The 16,324-nt window shown below is 37.8% G+C and overlaps 5 protein-coding genes across 8 annotated transcripts; 4 read left to right on the top strand and 1 right to left on the bottom strand.

Annotated features, from left to right (window-relative positions):
• The first annotated feature begins 1,533 nt into the window (after window positions 1-1,533).
• On the top strand, window positions 1,534-2,575 carry LOC106389566 (nuclear transport factor 2B). Its single transcript, XM_013829852.3, has 2 exons — window positions 1,534-1,986; window positions 2,270-2,575. The coding sequence occupies exons 1-2, from the start codon at window positions 1,681-1,683 to the stop codon at window positions 2,342-2,344; spliced, it is 381 nt and encodes a 126-aa protein (XP_013685306.1). The 5' UTR covers window positions 1,534-1,680; the 3' UTR covers window positions 2,345-2,575.
• A 210-nt stretch (window positions 2,576-2,785) lies between these two features.
• LOC106389564 (sphingosine-1-phosphate lyase) lies at window positions 2,786-6,599 on the top strand. Its single transcript, XM_013829850.3, has 15 exons — window positions 2,786-3,177; window positions 3,264-3,309; window positions 3,737-3,888; window positions 3,992-4,051; window positions 4,169-4,393; window positions 4,467-4,608; window positions 4,762-4,812; window positions 4,899-4,990; window positions 5,130-5,256; window positions 5,442-5,457; window positions 5,547-5,654; window positions 5,750-5,804; window positions 5,884-6,030; window positions 6,114-6,192; window positions 6,286-6,599. Exons 1-15 carry the CDS (start codon window positions 2,966-2,968, stop codon window positions 6,406-6,408), a joined length of 1,635 nt encoding a protein of 544 aa, XP_013685304.2. The 5' UTR covers window positions 2,786-2,965; the 3' UTR covers window positions 6,409-6,599.
• A 120-nt stretch (window positions 6,600-6,719) lies between these two features.
• On the bottom strand, window positions 6,720-8,951 carry LOC106389565 (zinc finger protein CONSTANS-LIKE 15-like). Its single transcript, XM_013829851.3, has 4 exons — window positions 8,079-8,951; window positions 7,798-7,968; window positions 7,239-7,480; window positions 6,720-7,117 (listed from the first exon to the last, which is right to left on the bottom strand). Exons 1-4 carry the CDS (start codon window positions 8,811-8,813, stop codon window positions 7,015-7,017), a joined length of 1,251 nt encoding a protein of 416 aa, XP_013685305.1. The 5' UTR covers window positions 8,814-8,951; the 3' UTR covers window positions 6,720-7,014.
• Window positions 8,952-9,583: 632 nt separating this feature from the next.
• Window positions 9,584-13,533, top strand: LOC106389563 (protein RDM16). Of its 4 annotated transcripts, none has more exons than XM_048751715.1 (6): window positions 9,584-10,458; window positions 10,625-10,911; window positions 11,004-11,384; window positions 11,471-11,665; window positions 11,766-11,920; window positions 12,459-13,533. In XM_048751715.1, exons 1-6 carry the CDS (start codon window positions 10,044-10,046, stop codon window positions 13,348-13,350), a joined length of 2,325 nt encoding a protein of 774 aa, XP_048607672.1. In that variant the 5' UTR covers window positions 9,584-10,043; the 3' UTR covers window positions 13,351-13,533. The 4 variants fall into 4 exon arrangements, with proteins under 4 accessions (XP_048607672.1, XP_022555640.2, XP_022555642.2 ...); XM_022699919.2 differs by having other exon boundaries at window positions 9,588-10,457; window positions 10,630-10,911; XM_022699921.2 differs by lacking the exon at window positions 9,584-10,458 and having other exon boundaries at window positions 10,630-10,704; window positions 10,782-10,911.
• A 587-nt stretch (window positions 13,534-14,120) lies between these two features.
• Window positions 14,121-15,465, top strand: LOC106385964. The gene is made up of 2 exons (XM_013825862.3): window positions 14,121-14,618; window positions 15,003-15,465. The coding sequence occupies exons 1-2, from the start codon at window positions 14,418-14,420 to the stop codon at window positions 15,324-15,326; spliced, it is 525 nt and encodes a 174-aa protein (XP_013681316.1). The 5' UTR covers window positions 14,121-14,417; the 3' UTR covers window positions 15,327-15,465.
• Window positions 15,466-16,324: the final 859 nt, after the last annotated feature.

Here is a 16,324-nt window from a genome sequence, read left to right on the forward strand (position 1 = left end):
TATATATTATTTTTCGAAAATGTGTTCAATAAAAAATATATTACATTTGAATTTATGGTTTGGAATTTATTATTTAGGGATGAAGTTAAATTTATAAACTTTTATAAATAATTTTTAAACATTTATAATTAGGTTTGATGGTTAATTTAGTTTTTGTTATCACAAATTTAGAATATTTATGAAAATGTTCATATTTTAAAGGTAAATTTTGAAAAATAATATCGAGCGATAAAATTCGAATTCTTCTTGATAAATTACTTGAAATACTATAAGTTGGTTATCTATTTTAAAAAATATATTTAATCCAAAAGATTATAACATTTGAACTAGTTTAGTATTTAAATGATGAGTTTGAATTCATAAATTTTTATAAATAATTATTAAACATTTAAAATGAATTAAAAACTAATTTAGTCCTTTTCATTGATGTGTACCAAAAAATATACACGGTATATTAAGCTTTTGAGGAGCAGTTTTCTCAACTCAGACATCGTTCATGTACCAAGGACGGCGAATCAAAAGGCGGATAGCTTAGCACGCAGTGCCCGGCATCAACCGTCTTTCGTCGTACACATGGATGCAGAGTTTCCAATTTGATTTACAGAGTTAATATGAGTCTGTAAATTGTTTGCTGTCAAAAAAAAATATATATACACGGTATATTAAACCACCGTAACAACATACACATGACTTTGATATTAAATACTGTTTTATCACGAGGTTGGGGATGGAACATGTTGATGCTTGCATTTTAACCTTTCTCTGTACAACCTCGCGTTAAAAAGTCAGTGTGGACTGTCAACTGTGGAGGGACCAAGTGTGTCTTCTTATAAGTTAGGAACCATCTCTAATGTTTTTTTTGTGTTACTAATTTTTCTCATTTTTTCTTTCATGAACCCATTTCGAATTTGAGTTTTATTCAAATGATTTCTACTAATCTTTTCTCAAAATTCTAATATAATCATTTCTGAGAAATTGCTTAAAATATTACAAATTATATATTATTTTTCAAAAATATCTTAACATTTGAATTTATGGTTTAGAATTTATTATTTAGGGATGAAGTTGAATTTATAAATTTTTATAAATAATTTTTAAACATTTATAAATAATTTAAGATAGTTAGTTTAGTTTTTGTTATCACAAATTTAGAATATTTACGTGGATGTTCATATTTTAAAAGTAAATCTTGAAAATAGTATCAAATTTGTGATAAAATTATAATTCTTCCTGATAAATTACTATAAGTTGTTTATCAATTAAAAAATATATATCCAGTCTGAAATATTATAACATTCGATTTTAAATTTTATTAATTATTGTTTATAGTTTAGTATTTAAATGACGAGTTTGAATTTATAAATTTTGTATAAATAATTATTAAATATTTAAAAATGAATTAAAAACTAATTTAGTCTTTTTCATTTCAAATTAAAAATATTTATTAAATAATTAGTTTTTATAAAATAAATTTAAAAAGTAATACTATCAAGTTTGTATTAAAATTAGAATTCTCGCAAACTTGGACAACAAATTAAAACAGAAAAATGAAAAGAAAAAAAAAAAGCTGCGTCGCAGAGTTTCACAAATAAATACAAAAACAAAAAAAAAACCTTTCCAGCTCCCAAACTCCAAAAACATTCGCCTCATCGTCTCTGTCTCTCTCTCATTCTCTCTATAATGGCGCAGATGGATCCCGATGCGGTGGCTAAGGCCTTCGTCGAGCACTACTACTCGACCTTCGACAACAACCGTGTCGGCCTCGCCGGTCTCTACCAGGAAGCTTCCATGCTCACCTTCGAAGGTCAGAAGATCCTTGGAGTCCAGAACATCGTCGCCAAGCTCACATCTCTCCCTTTCCAGCAGTGCAAGCACAACATCTCCACCGTCGACTGCCAGCCTTCTGGTCCCGCCTCCGGTATGCTCGTTTTCGTCTCCGGCAACCTCCAGCTCGCCGGCGAGGAGCACGCCCTCAAGTTCAGCCAGGTCTCTCTTTCTCTCTCTGTCGATTTTAGTTAGATTTCTAGGGTAATAGATCTGCAAAGGTGGCTACTTTCAGGCATGTTCTTGTTTCAGACATTGTCACGTTTCTTTAGTTAAAGACTTTAACTATCAAACCCATACATATGTAAAGATACCTGCTTTGGCGTGTTCTTGTTTGATATCTTTTTGTCTTTTTCTTATCTGTTTGGTATCCTTGATCTTGTTGTTCTAACATACATAGCTATGAAACAATCTCTTTTTTTTTTTTTTTTTTTGTGTGATGCAGATGTTTCACTTGATGCCGACGCCACAAGGAAGCTTTTACGTGTTCAACGACATATTCAGGTTGAACTACGCTTGAAAAGGAATCAGCAGATTGTTAATTAACCATACACATCACTCTTGTAGCATCTATCTGAGCAATCCTTCCATCATATCTCTCTTGTGTTTTTTTTTTCTTTATTACTTAAGATGATTTGTTTTGAGAAAGAGAGGAAGATTACTGTCTCTCTTGTATTTGGTTCGAATGGTTTGTTCATTTTACAAATGTAAGAAATTGTTAAAAACAAATTTGAAATGGTTTCCAGTCTCACTTTAGCCCTCTGGGACTATGCTTTATTACGTTTGTCCCTTGATCGATTATGTGATTTTGCTGTAAAGAGAAGAAGAATTAAGAAATTGCTTGTCAAATAGTTTATAGGTCAACTCCGAGTCTGTACTAATTTATTGCAAGGCGGCTAGCTAGTACTGGTTTGTACAACCATATGTTCTTATCTTTTATTTGAGTTGCAACATTTGACTAAAACCAAATTGATGGATGAAGTGTGTCTGGCCATCCCAGTGCGAAGTTAACTCTTGTGATGGCACACGCAAAGTCTTTCTTTAATAAGCTACCCAATCACTTTCTAGATTCCTTTAGCTGTGTCCTAAAAAGATTTTCACTTTTCTCCCCTCCCCATAGCAGGAAACAAAAGAAAAAAAAATGGATTCTTTATCATATTCTTCGGTGAAATCTATGTTGATCCAAGCTCGAGGCTCGCTAAACTCGCGTTTGTCGGAGTTTGAGCCTCTGGCTCTTCTCTTTGCCCCGCTTCTCACTCTCTTTCTAGCTCAGGTTATCGGATCTGTGTTGGGCGTTGTCCACGAGAAAGGCCTGAAAGCATGTCTTCTGGGGTTTATCATGGGCTTCCTCAAGTGAGAATCTTATCTTCTTCGATCTCAATCTTGTTTCTTTTTTCTTATGGTTGAGAGTTTAATGATTCTTGTGGAAAATGAAACAGAATGATTCCTGGAGTACAAAGCTACATAGATGCAGAGAAACAAAAGGTGGGTTGTGTCTGAATCTGCAGATTGTCAGTGTAATGACCCAATTATTAAAAAAAAAAAAAAAAAAAATCTCCACCAGTCTATTTAATGCTTCCCTCTAATTTTTTATAGTAGTATCTTCTGCTCTTTAGTTCGCGCCTGAGTCAGTGATAAGGATATAGATTATTGTTGGCAGGGAAGCAGCAGAATGTCTTGGACCAAATGGTTATTTTCTATCATTGAGACATGAGTCTGCTGGAGTCGAGTTTTCGAATGTAGAAAATTACTTGGGGATTTGAGACTGTAAATAAAATAGCAAATCACTTAGATCTGTGAGACCATACTAGCTTCGGTGTATTGTATTTATGTCTGTTTCTTGGTTAGAGACTTCAATGTTTTTATACCATTGACGCTAACTGGTCTATGTTTTTTTCTTGTAATTCTACAGGTTGTTGATCAGTTACAATCTGGTGGCAGCTCTAAGAAAAATAACTGGGCTAAAGAACTGCCAGTAAAAGGTCTAGGTGTCCAAGTTCTAGAGAAAATGGAGACTGAGAAGAGAAATGATCCTACTTGGCAAGGAAAATGCTCTGGCACTGTGTATGTCTCTGGTAGCTGATAGCTTTGTTATATACACGTCCTACGAATGTTCCTTGTGGTTTTGGTGGAGATTCGTTTTAACTTGTACTACATTTACTAACAGATACATAGGTGGAAACGAGTCTGAAGGACATTTTACATTGATAAATCAAGCATGTTCAATGTAAGTTATTGCAATTTGTGTGTTATTCTTGGCCTGTAAATGGTGATCTTTTGTTGGTGTATAGAAAGGTAATTCAAGTTTCTATGTGTATGTCATGTATGGATGATGGCTTTCCAGGTTTGCGCATACCAATCCGTTGCACATAGACGTATTCCAGAGTGTGGTGAGGTTTGAATCAGAAGTAGTCGCAATGACTGCTGCCTTACTCGGAAGCAAAGAAACGGTTTCAGGGGAACAGATATGCGGAAACATGACGTCTGGAGGAACAGAAAGCATAGTGTTGGCTGTGAAGTCATCTCGTGACTATATGAAGTCCAAGAAGGGAATCAAACGACCAGAAATGTAATGTTTCCTCCCGCACTTTTCTTACGTGGACCACTTTATTGATGGAACAATGGTTCATATGCAAGTGTAGGATTATACCTGAGTCGGGTCACTCGGCTTATGATAAGGCGGCTCAGTATTTCAACATCAAGTTGTGGCGAGTTCCAGTAGGCAAAGACTTCCGAGCCGATGTGAAGGCAATGAGGAGGCATATAAACAGAAACACCATCATGGTAATGTTTTGAGTTCGCAGTTATAATAATTTTTTTGATGTTTTCCCTTTCCAGATTCCATGGTTTGGTATTCTTGGACTGTTGAACATATTCATGGTAGTTAAGGCTTGTGCGTCGCCTATTTCATGATTTTTTTAAACCATATTGTTTCAGATTGTTGGATCAGCACCAGGATTCCCTCATGGCATCATTGATCCTATTGAGGTAAAACTGGTTTCTCTTTCTCCTGTATTTGTAAAGACACTTATGTTCTTCTACATGCAATCAATTTTTTTTTGGTTTCAATACAGGAGCTTGGTCAACTGGCTCTTAGCTATGGAATATGCTTTCATGTTGACCTTTGCCTTGGTGGTTTTGTGTTACCTTTCGCTCGAAAGCTTGGGTATGCAACCGTTTTCTTCTGGCAACTTATCAACGGCTTGCCTTTTTCCTACATAAAGAGATGCTGATAGTTTTAGGAAGCTATGATCATAACTTAGAGAAATGATAAGTTAAATTTTGTTTTTGCTCATTGTTCTTAGGTACCAGATCCCAGCTTTTGATTTTTCTGTACAAGGAGTCACTTCAATTTCCATTGATGTGCATAAATATGGTTTGGCTCCTAAAGGAACTAGTACAGTTCTCTACAGAAACCATGAGATCAGAAAGGTAAAAATTGCTTATTCTTCTCCCACTCTTATGCAATTTCTCCAGGCACATTACCAAGAACATATGATTTACTCTTATTCAGCTCCTGTGTTCTGATTCTGCCATCATTCAATTTATATATGATATTTATCTGATATTTGTTTTGTCTGCCTGCAAAAAATCTGCTGCTGCATCTTACAAAACAGCACCAATTTGTTGCTGGTAAGTAAGAATAAAACCGTTGAATTCATGCAAATACTAACTTTGGTATTGCTTCTTAACTGTTTGAAACAACGTTTTTTTTTTGGCAGTAACTGAATGGTCAGGAGGACTATATGTGTCTCCAACTATAGCAGGGAGTAGGCCTGGTTCTCTGGTTGCTGGTGCTTGGGCTGCAATGATGTCTCTCGGCGAAGAAGGTTTGCACGACTCTCTTAAAAAGTCTCAAGCTTTTTAGTCATTAGAGAGAGTGTCAAAAGCTTTAAATAGTTGATTCTGTTGTTTGTTTCACTAGGCTATCTAGAAAACACAAGCAAGATAATGGAAGCATCAAAAAGACTAGAGGAAGGGTTTGTAATTATTACTTTTTACCTTTTATGTCTCTTCTTCAAACTAGCTTTGACTGTCAAGTATTATCATAATCTGCAGTGTAAGGGGAATCAGTGAACTGTTTGTCGTTGGAAAGCCAGATATGACCATCGTGGCGTTTGGTTCTAAATCATTAGATATCTTTGAAGTTAATGACATCATGTCTTCAAAAGGTTGGCATTTGAATGCACTGCAGAGACCCAACAGGTATAATCTTCAAGACCAAAACATTCTTAAACATTCTTCTCTTTCACTGTTCTGAAACTATTCATGTATATGTTTTGGATCAGCATCCATATATGTGTAACTCTTCAACACGTCCCTGTGGTGGATGACTTCCTCCAGGATCTGCGTGAAGCTGTAGAAACTGTAAGCCCACTGATGAGAAGTCTTTTTGACTTGATTGCTTGTTTCTTTTTCTTCAGTTGATTGATCTCTCGTTGTTACTATGTTTTGGTTCAGGTGAAAGCAAACCCAGGACCGATCACAGGAGGATTGGCTCCAATATATGGAGCAGCAGGGAAGATGCCGGACCGAGGGATGGTGAATGAGCTTCTTGTTAGTTTCATGGACAGTCAGTACTAAGTTTCTTTCGCAAGGTTGGAGTAAATTGATATCACATTTCTAGTTGCAAGAGCAAAACTATGTACTTTTACAACCTCATTGTTTGGACTGTCCTAGTTAAATTTCATCACAATCATTACAATACACGGCTCATTTTGTTACATTACACATTCAGAAGAAATAAAAAAGATGATCAGTCAGATTTGTGGTAAGAAGGTTTTGATCTAGTGATTCACTACGAATTATAGTAGATTCGCTATTGCTAGATACCGTCCAAACAAGAACCATGCAGCCACCTACAAACCACAAACGCTATTATTCGAACCGATTCATAACTGTAAAAAATGACTTGTGTTGGTAATATAGGAGTACTAGCCATTATTACATCGGGTGTAGCATTGACTGGTAAAGGAGTGTTTAACCAAACATCTTTAGACCAGTCAATGACCAGGAAACAGTACACATCTAGTTTAAGAAACAATCCTTTTCCAACTAGAGAAGTTTCCAAGGTACATAAAAGGGGACATACAAGACAAACAAACGCAAAAGAAACGAGAGCGATCTTATATACATTTACGAGGAGGCAGTGGAAGTAGAAATAAAGTCCCTAAGCTAATAATAGGAAACCTAAGGATAAGGAGCTTCAGTAGCTTTCACAAATCTGCCTTTAACACGCAACCTTGTATCAGCTCTTGCTTTCCTCGATTCATACCTTATGGTCTTATCATATCTGTTGGCACCCAATATTCAAAGACAAAGGGAGAAACATAGTAGGGTGTTAGACTCACAGGTGGGAGATGATCTATAGAAAAATTATCTCAAGGGAGAAGAAAACAGTAGAGCATATTTACCTTCGATTTTTCCTTTTTTCTTTGTAACGCTGCATTGCATTGTCTCTGTTCTGAGCCAGTCGCTCCAGATCAGCCTTGGTTGCCACTAGTCTTGTACTCTTACAACTAGTTCCAGCAAATTTTTCAGTGAAATTTAATTCGCTGGAGGAGTTTGAACCTTTCTCGGAGCCAAAGGAAATTGGAAGATTGTTGCTCTCATACGTTACTGGTACCTGCCCTGAAGTAGATTGATTGTAGTCATCCTGTAAAAGAATCCTCCTAATCAGCACCACAGTTCACAATATGTGTGTATGTATGGTTTACATTTAACTTGGCAAACATTTAAGATATCACAAGCCAAAATGTTGCTGTTTATCTATTACCTGAGATAAAACAAAGAAAAGCGAAGCCAATTTGTATTTTATTTCTAACTAAGATTTCAAAATTCTGAAACTGTCTCTATTCCTCAGGAGAGACCGTTTCTGAGAACAAATCTTAGCACAAAGGCTATGACAATTGACAAAAGGTTAATAATCTCTAAACGAGGTCGCCTGAGAGAGGTGTGAAGCTAACTGTTTACCTGGAAAATCTCTTTAACACCTTTGGCTTTAGTGGAACAAGTATCATTCTTCTTGACTTCAACAAAGCTGTTGATTTTGAATGAAGCAGCATCTTTTGTAACGTATGCTGCTGCTTCCATTCTGCTATTGACTTCAGGTTCTCTCGACTGTCCCAAGTTAAAATCCCATATCTACAAGTTCACAATGACACAGGTTTAATAATCTTACCACACGAAGCGACACCTAAACTGTTCTAATGATGCCAAGAGAATCAAAAAGAGAGAGACAAGATTTCACAAACCTGGGTACTCTGTTTCTGACCATCACTAGCGTTCCACAGCAAAGATGTAAACGACGTCGTTGGAGGCTGCTGGTTCACTTCCCCACCACCACCACTAATCTCCTCTTCATCTCTTCTCCATCCCAATCTCTCCTGCATCTCCGGAACCATATTCCCTTCTTCTCCTGCTTCTCCATCGCACCCACCATCATCTCCACCACCACCACTCCTGAGCAGCTCCTCAAGCTGTTTACCCAACACCTGCTTATACCTCCCACAGCTAGATCCACCTTTCTTGGGAACAGGAACCACCAGCTCCTGCAAAACGTTAGATCCAGAGATCCACGAATCCAACTCCATCCCAAAACTCTCCATCCTCACCGGAACTTGCTTCTCTTCTTCCTTCCTCCCTTCAAGATCGATCCCCCACAACGCTCCGAGCTCCAACGCCGAAGGACAACCGGTGAACCCTTCGACAACGGAGCGGACATGAGCGTCGGAGACCGAGCAGCTCCCGTGAACATCCCAGTCGCACTCCTGACACAGGACGAGGCTGTCGGTGAAGCACCGCACGGAGACCGGCTCGCTGCCGCAGTTGTCGCAGATCTGAGACCGCACGTGCTTCTTGGAGAGGAGATTCGCGGTGTGCACGTGGCGGTCGCAGGGCAAACAGAGCTTCGCCGCGTCGGCTCTGCAGAACAGAACCGCCGCTCGCTCGTTGCAGAAGTCGCACGGAACTCTCTCGCTACTGCTCATGATGATTCCTCGAGAAACTACTTTGGAGTGGAAAAAAAAATCAAATTCGGTTTAACACGTTTTCCATTTTCCAAGGGAAGTTTTTTTTTTGCAAATCTTTTGGAGTCAATAAGACAGAACAAGCTGTAGCTGTCTCAACTACTTATTGTACTAACTAAAATATAAATACTGTAGGGTTTGGGGGCGTAATCTTCTGTGTTGCGGCGTACGGAATGGACTATTAAGATCGAGAGATGCTTAGATCTAACGGTGTGCTGAGCGAATCGCCATCATGATGGCGAGGCTTCCGCTGTAGGTGTCTATGAGAAAATATCTAATCCACTTTTCACCTTTTGTTTTAAATATTTTTTCTGTAATCTATAAGGGGAAAGTTGGATTAAAGCACGTGATTTTATAGAATTAGCTTTTTTCGTAAATAGCAATCGCATAGATGTGAGTCTGTCCCATATTCCTCGGAATAGGAATGGTCGAGCGGTCACGCTAGCGAAAAAAGCAAGAACTAGAAGATATATCTTTTTCCATATAGATCAGATCCGGACAGACGGAGATGCTCCTCGGAGAATCGGCTCGTCTGCCACCACTTGATCTAGTTCACATAGGTAGCCGACAAAAAAAAAAAAAGCAATCACTTACCAATATAGAGTAACGTATTGAATCGTTTTTCTTTCTTTTTCTCTTTACAAACATTTCAATCTTTAACGTAACTATATTTTATATTTTATAATCAAATCATTTGTCGAGGAGATAATCTGATAATGTCATCTTTCATTGTAGGGCCGGTTGTTGGCAAGAGTTATGTGCGCTACATAAAAGCACATGTCACATAATTACTATCGTGAGATATTTTTCAAGATATCCAATCCATTGAATGTGAAAAACAGAAAAAGTTTCATACTACTATTATTAAAGATGCAGCAGCATTATGTCGAGTATAAAAATATTCCAAATTAGAAGGAAAAAAAAACAGAAAATGAGAAAACAAATGAAATAGAAGCTACAATTTAGGCCCATTAGCAAATAATTTTGAAAAAGAACTAATAAGGCCCATAAACAAATAATTTCAAAAAGGAAATTAATAAACGGGCTTAGGCCCATTATAGAAGCTTTCACAAGTAGTCGGTTATAGATTCCGCCGGTGTATTTTACCCGCGTCGCTGGTTTATCACGGTGGTAGGTTTTCGTTAATAATTTGAAACAACAGCTTGCGAGGAAGAACAACCCTAAATCGCCATGGCAAACGAGAGATACTCCAGGAGCAACTGGGACGATCGTGATTCGAGTGTGGATCGTTCGCCGGAGCGTGAAGGCAGACACCGGAACCAAGTCCGTGATCGCGATGGCGACTCGAAGCGTCGCGATTCGGATCATTATCGGCCGTCGAGGCGCGACGATAGGGAGGAAGAGAGAGATAGAGGTAAGGATAGAGCTCGGGACAGGGAAGGGAGTAGAGATAGGGATAAGCATCACGAGAGGTCTAAGGATAAGGAAGGGAGGAGCAAGAGGAAAGAGAGAGAGGAAGAGAATGGGAATAGGGAAGGGAAGAAGAAATCTAGGTTTGCTGATGGGAGTAGTGAGAGGAGAAGCAGGGTTGAGGATGTAGCTGAGGGTTCTGGGGCCATGAACGGAGCTTCTGGCGTCGAGATTGTGAGTTTCTATGCCTTCTCTTTGATCAAAAAATAGTTTCTTTGTGTGTGCTTTGTTCAAGATTCTTCTTTGTTAGCTCAGTTTCAGTAGTTTTGTGGTTGGTTTCGTTTAGATTTCTCAAAGATATTCAAGTTGTGTGTTGTGATGCTTGTATCTTCTTGTTTCTATGCAGGAGGGCGCCGCTTCATATAGTTCTACTGCATTGGAAACAACTTCATTGGCCCCTAGACACACCCTGCCCACTAAGGTATCTTCGATTTATACAAAGGATGAAAATAGGGGAGTTAGTAATGTCAGGTCTCATGAGGTTCATGGAAAATCTAGTACAGATGGAAGAACATCGTCAACAGCTGGGGAAAGTAGCGCAAGCTCGTCTCTTGATGCATTAGCGAAAGCTAAGAAAGCCATAGAGCTTGGAAAGGGAATTGCGGATAGATTTAAGAAGCTTTCTTCGGTAAGATTTGTAGATATTCTGGACATTTGCATTCATTCTTTCTCTTGGAACTTTGTTGTTTGATAAACTGATTTCTCTCTTCTCTGACGCAGATGAACCAGGGTACTAAGTCAACTTCAGAAGGTAGTCCACATACCAGATTGCAATCATCGACTACCACTCCTGCTGTCTCTGCAGGAACATCTTCTGCTTCAGCACTGCCACATGCTGTCTTCCCTGGCCCTGAGAGTACTTCCAATATTGAAGCTGTTAGGAAAGCTCAGGAGTTGGCAGCAAAGATGGCATTCCGTCATGATCCAAAGTTCTCTTCAACTCTCAATTATTTCTCAGGACAGGCACCCACAGAGACAATGGCTGTTACACAGAAACCGACCAAACCCCCTGTTCTGCGTGTGGATGCACTTGGAAGGGAGATAGATGAAAATGGGAATGTGATTAGTGTGACTAAACCAAGCAATCTTAGTACATTAAAGGTCAGTGAACATAGTTTGAATGTCTAAGCTTTCTATGTTTTTCTTTTTGTGATCGAGCTCCTAATATACTACTTGGATGTTTACAGGTTAACATCAACAAACAGAAGAAAGATGCTTTTCAGATTCTCAAACCCCAATTGGAAGTAAATCCAGAAGAAAACCCCCATTTTGATCCAAGGATGGGAATTGATAAAAACAAGATTTTGAGACCAAAACGTATGAGTTTTGAGTTTGTTGAGGAAGGCAAATGGACTAGGGATGCTGAGAGTCTGAAGTTAAAGGTATGCATTGTATTTTCTTTGATGAATTCTATTTAGCCATTTCATTATTGCTGGCCTTTACAGAGGTCTTACTGTGTCTATTTCTTTATCTTTGATTTAGAGTCAATTTGGTGAAGCAAAAGCAAGAGAACTGAAGGTCAAGCAAGCCCATCTGGCTAAGGCCAGTGATGGTATCAATCCAAATTTGATAGTAGTATCCGAACGTGCCCCGAGAAAAGAGAAGCCCAAGGAAGTAATCCCAGATGTTGAGTGGTGGTACGTAATTTTTCTCACTGCTATTTTTTTTTTGTTAGTGCTGTGTCGTTTGTTTCGAATGTTCATCTGATGAAGTTTAGATGGCATAACTATGAGGAAAACAAATTCATACTACAGCTATCTAACTGAACGTGTAACTTCTAGGGTATAGGATGAAAGTGATGAATAACCATAAGGAGTAGCTTCTGTTCCTGATTGTTAAGTGTTATTCGTGTCTATTTTTGAATTATTCCCATTCCTGTTAGTCTGGATATGTATACCTAATATTGCATTTTGTTGATTTTGTTGAGTGGTGGCTCATTTTGCTCAGTAGTTTGCCGCATATAGCTTCTGAAATTTTGTATACTTTTGTGACACCTCCATCATGTGATTACTAGTAGAATATGGTTAGTGGTAATAATGAATCTCCTATGATATGTGAACCACTTAGTTTCCTTTCTTTGATGCAGATTTATCTGGGTGGCTTTTGTGCTGTGATTTTTGGCCCCTTTTCATGATGGGTTGTCTTAGCTCATAATTTTTTTACTCTCTATTTCAGGGATGCAAGTGTCCTCACCAGTGGGATATATGGCGACATAGCTGATGGTATCATTACCGATAACGACCTGAAGATAGAAAAACTCACACATTACATTGAGCATCCGCGTCCCATAGAGCCACCTGCAGAAGCAGCGCCTCCACCACCCCAGCCTCTTAAACTGACAAAGAGGGAACAGAAGAAGCTGCGAACCCAGAGGCGTCTAGCAAAAGAAAAGGAGAAACAGGAGATGATCAGACAAGGTTTGCTTGAACCACCAAAAGCAAAGGTGAAAATGAGCAACCTGATGAAGGTTCTTGGGCCTGAAGCAACACAAGACCCAACCAAGCTTGAAAAGGAGATCCGCACAGCAGCTGCCGAACGTGAGCAGGCTCACGTGGACAGGAACACGGCAAGGAAGCTAACTCCTGCAGAGAAACGTGAGAAGAAAGAGAGGAAGCTCTTCGACGATCCAACAACAACGCTGGAGACAATAGTGTCGGTGTACAAGGTCAACAAGCTTTCTCATCCTAAAACTCAATTCAAGGTGGAGATGAATGCAAGACAGAACAGATTGACGGGATGTAGTGTGATGACCGAGGATATGAGTGTGATTGTGGTGGAGGGCAAGAGTAAAGCGATAAAGAGATACGGGAAGGTTATGTTGAAGCGGATAAACTGGGAAGAGGCGGTGAAGAAGGATGATAAGGAAGGAGAGGAAGAAGATGAAGACGAAGAGGAGAATAGTGAAAATAACAAGTGCTGGTTGGTTTGGCAAGGAAGCGTTGCGAAACAGAGTTTCCGTAGGTTTCATGTACAAGAGTGCTTAACGGAATCAGCTGCCAAGAAAGTATTCAGTGATGCAGGTGTCGCTCACTACTGGGATCTCGCTGTCAACTACACAGACGACTAAATCATTCCCTTAGTGTATTCTGTCAATTGCTATAATGTCTCTGGTACCGTTACTTCTTATCTTCTCTCATCATCCATCACCTTGAAACTGCTTTAACTAGTACACATGTTTTGTGTTCTGCTTTTGTTTTAACTGTTTTTTCACGAGGTAATCAAAGGTAAAATGATGCAGAATGCATGATCAGATTCACCTCTTTTCAGTAAAACATAAGAAATTAAGAATAGAGGTAAACTCTGGAACAAGTTAATGTCATTGATTAAGTCGAAGGGCTGTGTATTCAGCTAAGAATCCAATGTTATTCAAATGATGATTTTAATAAATATTTTTAAATTTAGTGTTATTGAACTTGTCATTTTAACAAATATTCTAAAATCTATTGTTATTGAACAAAATTTAAGTTGGAGATTTTAAAATGTTTAAAATGTTTTTAGGATGTTTGAGAAGGATTTTTTTGTTATAAAAATAAAAATCCAAATTCTATGAAGATGAGATTCTAGAGTTATTTAACAAAAATCACATCAAATTCTAATATTCTCTTAAAATCATTTAAAAACTCACTAAAATCAAATCATTTCAAATTTCATATTCGATACACTACCGTAGTGTCTAGATCCACGAAGACTTTTAGAATGATTTGAGTTCTTATTAAAGTAGAAAAATAAATATATCCTCTGATATAACACTTTCCACCGACCGAAATCTTGATGATAATGTATTGTCACGCGCATAACCCGCTCGTGTAGAAATGGTCATATGTTCCCTTCTTTTATCACACGGACGTGCGACAAAATGCGAGCCTCAATGGTCGTTGTGCGCCTGACATCTACGGCCCTCCAGCTTTCTCTTTACCCAACAATCCACACGCGCTCCTAGACATACGGCGCGTGTACCAATCCCACTCCCAAAACTATTCCTTACGACTTTTTTTGCCTTAAATATTTGTTTTCTACCTTAAATATTTGTCAAAACTCTCTATTTGGTTTATTCTCTTCCTCTTCCTTCTCTCTGCTTTTGAAACATTCCTGTGAGTGAATTCGATCGAATAAAACAAAAGAGTGGGTAACAAAATGGATATGGCAACGGTAACGAAATATCTGGAGAGATCGGTGCAGAATTGTTCATTGAGTAACAAGATAAGGAGTTTCGAAGATGAGCTTGGTCTGACGGACGAGAGCGAAGAAGATCATGTCCCGATCTTAGATAGAACGTTGGAGCTCAATTCTCACATCCCTGTTCCTTCACATTTGGAACATTGTCTTGATCTTAAGGTAAAGAGAGTAACTTCATTTGTTTCCTTGTAGTTGAATTATTTTGTTTGATGTTGCATTTATTACATCAACCCTTGTCTCTATTGTCTTTAAATGCTCCCAAGGTTTTTTTTTATTTTCATAACTAAAAGAGAACCCTAACTGAAATTTCCATGTTGTTTCTTTGTGAAATAAATTTTGTTTTGGGTTTTTTTTTGGGTGGAATTCTTGTATATTTACCAGAGAGATTCGCATTGAAAAAAATATAGTCCAAGTTGTTTTTGTCTCATGACCTGGGGAGCAAGGAAGGAAAGCAGAATCATTCTGTCACTTCTCTTGACGTCAAAGTAGTTATTTATTACTTTGGAATAATACTGATGTATGGAGGTGGTATTTAATGTTTAGACAGGAGAAATTTTCTACATAAACCGGAACAACCGAATGAGAGTGATGGAAGATCCAAGGAACTCGGTTAGCAACAACAATGCAGGTGAATTTAGTGGAGAGTCTGATGTAACTGTGTTTTCAGAAGATGACAGCTTGTCCTATTATGAGAGCGAAGAGTCATCAAGGGAGAGTCACATAGAAGAGGAAGAAGAACAAGTTCTTGTGGTTGCTGGTTGCAAAGCTTGTTTAATGTATTTCATGGTACCTAAACTCTTAAATGATTGCCCCAAATGTTCAGCTCATCTTCTCCGCTTTGATCGACCTCACTCTGCTTCTCCTTAAACCTCTTATTTACTGTTGTTTTTCCCTTTCTTTTTCAGTCTCTTCACACAAGCTTTTAGTTTTCCTTTCATTTTCTTAACTCGATCATTTTCATCTCATAGACTCTATATGTATAAAGTATTGGCCGTGTTCTGTTTCATTCGCATTAACACGAGGTTTGACGGCAATGTTTCAACCAACAGATGAAAAACATTAATCAGGGCTAGAATGGTGGTAGCATGCATGTTTTGTATGGAGTTTGCACATTTGTGAGATAAAAAATCGATTGGTTATGAAAAGAGAGAGTGTCGAGTGTTAATAGGGGATGTTTGGGACAGTTGCTAGTTTGCTACACTAGCAACATTTTAAATTGGGTCAATGAAGGATAAGAGGCCTCAAGACTCGCGCTCTGCGTGGGAGGGGGGGGGGGAATCATAATGATTGCAGCATGTGAGTACCACATTTTCTGTTGTTTCCTAGTTTTGACCAAAATAAAGATTACTAAAACAACAATTAAAAGAGAAAACTTAATGCAACTTTATATTCAAACACAAATACTTAACTAGTAATTCTTTCATCTCAGATAAGTTGTCATTGTAGAGAGAAATTTCTTTTCTACAAAATAAGTATAGTTTTATTATTTTAATGCAATTTTCACATTATCTATTTTGCCTCTAATTAAAATTGAAAACAATAAATGTTATAAAATTTTAATAATTAAATATGGATAAAACTAAACATTTAACTATTTTATAATTTGCTTAAAAATTTTAAACATTTAATTTGAAACGGACGGAGTATTACCGTTAGTAAACATTGACAAAAATAGTTTATATATTAAATATTCCAACAGACAGATTTATTTTGTGGAGATATAACTGGATTTTTAGTTTGTGCTAAAAATTTTGAAAGTCAATGAATGTAATTACTTAAATTATCACCATAAGTTTCATAACTAATGATGCTTAATACTATTACATTAAATGCTTGCTAATAAAAAGTCCGCTTATGTGCTCATG

The sequence above is a fragment of the Brassica napus genome, chromosome C3 (assembly GCF_020379485.1).
Source record: "Brassica napus cultivar Da-Ae chromosome C3, Da-Ae, whole genome shotgun sequence".
Taxonomy (NCBI): Eukaryota; Viridiplantae; Streptophyta; class Magnoliopsida; order Brassicales; family Brassicaceae; genus Brassica; species Brassica napus.

Excerpts from the sequence above, each read along its gene's own strand:
- LOC106389566 (XM_013829852.3), top strand. The coding sequence starts at position 1,681 with ATGGCGCAGATGGATCCCGATGCGGTGGCTAAGGCCTTCGTCGAGCAC. Across the intron at positions 1,987-2,269 it reads ACGCCCTCAAGTTCAGCCAG|ATGTTTCACTTGATGCCGAC; the intron begins GTCTCTCTTTCT and ends TGTGTGATGCAG.
- LOC106389564 (XM_013829850.3), top strand. The coding sequence starts at position 2,966 with ATGGATTCTTTATCATATTCTTCGGTGAAATCTATGTTGATCCAAGCT. Across the intron at positions 4,991-5,129 it reads CCTTTCGCTCGAAAGCTTGG|GTACCAGATCCCAGCTTTTG; the intron begins GTATGCAACCGT and ends CATTGTTCTTAG. Across the intron at positions 6,031-6,113 it reads GCACTGCAGAGACCCAACAG|CATCCATATATGTGTAACTC; the intron begins GTATAATCTTCA and ends GTTTTGGATCAG.
- LOC106389565 (XM_013829851.3), bottom strand. The coding sequence starts at position 8,813 with ATGAGCAGTAGCGAGAGAGTTCCGTGCGACTTCTGCAACGAGCGAGCG. Across the intron at positions 7,481-7,797 it reads GTGTTAAAGAGATTTTCCAG|GATGACTACAATCAATCTAC; the intron begins GTAAACAGTTAG and ends ATTCTTTTACAG. Across the intron at positions 7,118-7,238 it reads GAAAAAAGGAAAAATCGAAG|ATATGATAAGACCATAAGGT; the intron begins GTAAATATGCTC and ends GGGTGCCAACAG.
- LOC106389563 (XM_048751715.1), top strand. The coding sequence starts at position 10,044 with ATGGCAAACGAGAGATACTCCAGGAGCAACTGGGACGATCGTGATTCG. Across the intron at positions 10,459-10,624 it reads AGCTTCTGGCGTCGAGATTG|TGCAGGAGGGCGCCGCTTCA; the intron begins TGAGTTTCTATG and ends TTCTTGTTTCTA. Across the intron at positions 11,666-11,765 it reads CTGAGAGTCTGAAGTTAAAG|AGTCAATTTGGTGAAGCAAA; the intron begins GTATGCATTGTA and ends TCTTTGATTTAG.
- LOC106385964 (XM_013825862.3), top strand. The coding sequence starts at position 14,418 with ATGGATATGGCAACGGTAACGAAATATCTGGAGAGATCGGTGCAGAAT. Across the intron at positions 14,619-15,002 it reads AACATTGTCTTGATCTTAAG|ACAGGAGAAATTTTCTACAT; the intron begins GTAAAGAGAGTA and ends TTTAATGTTTAG.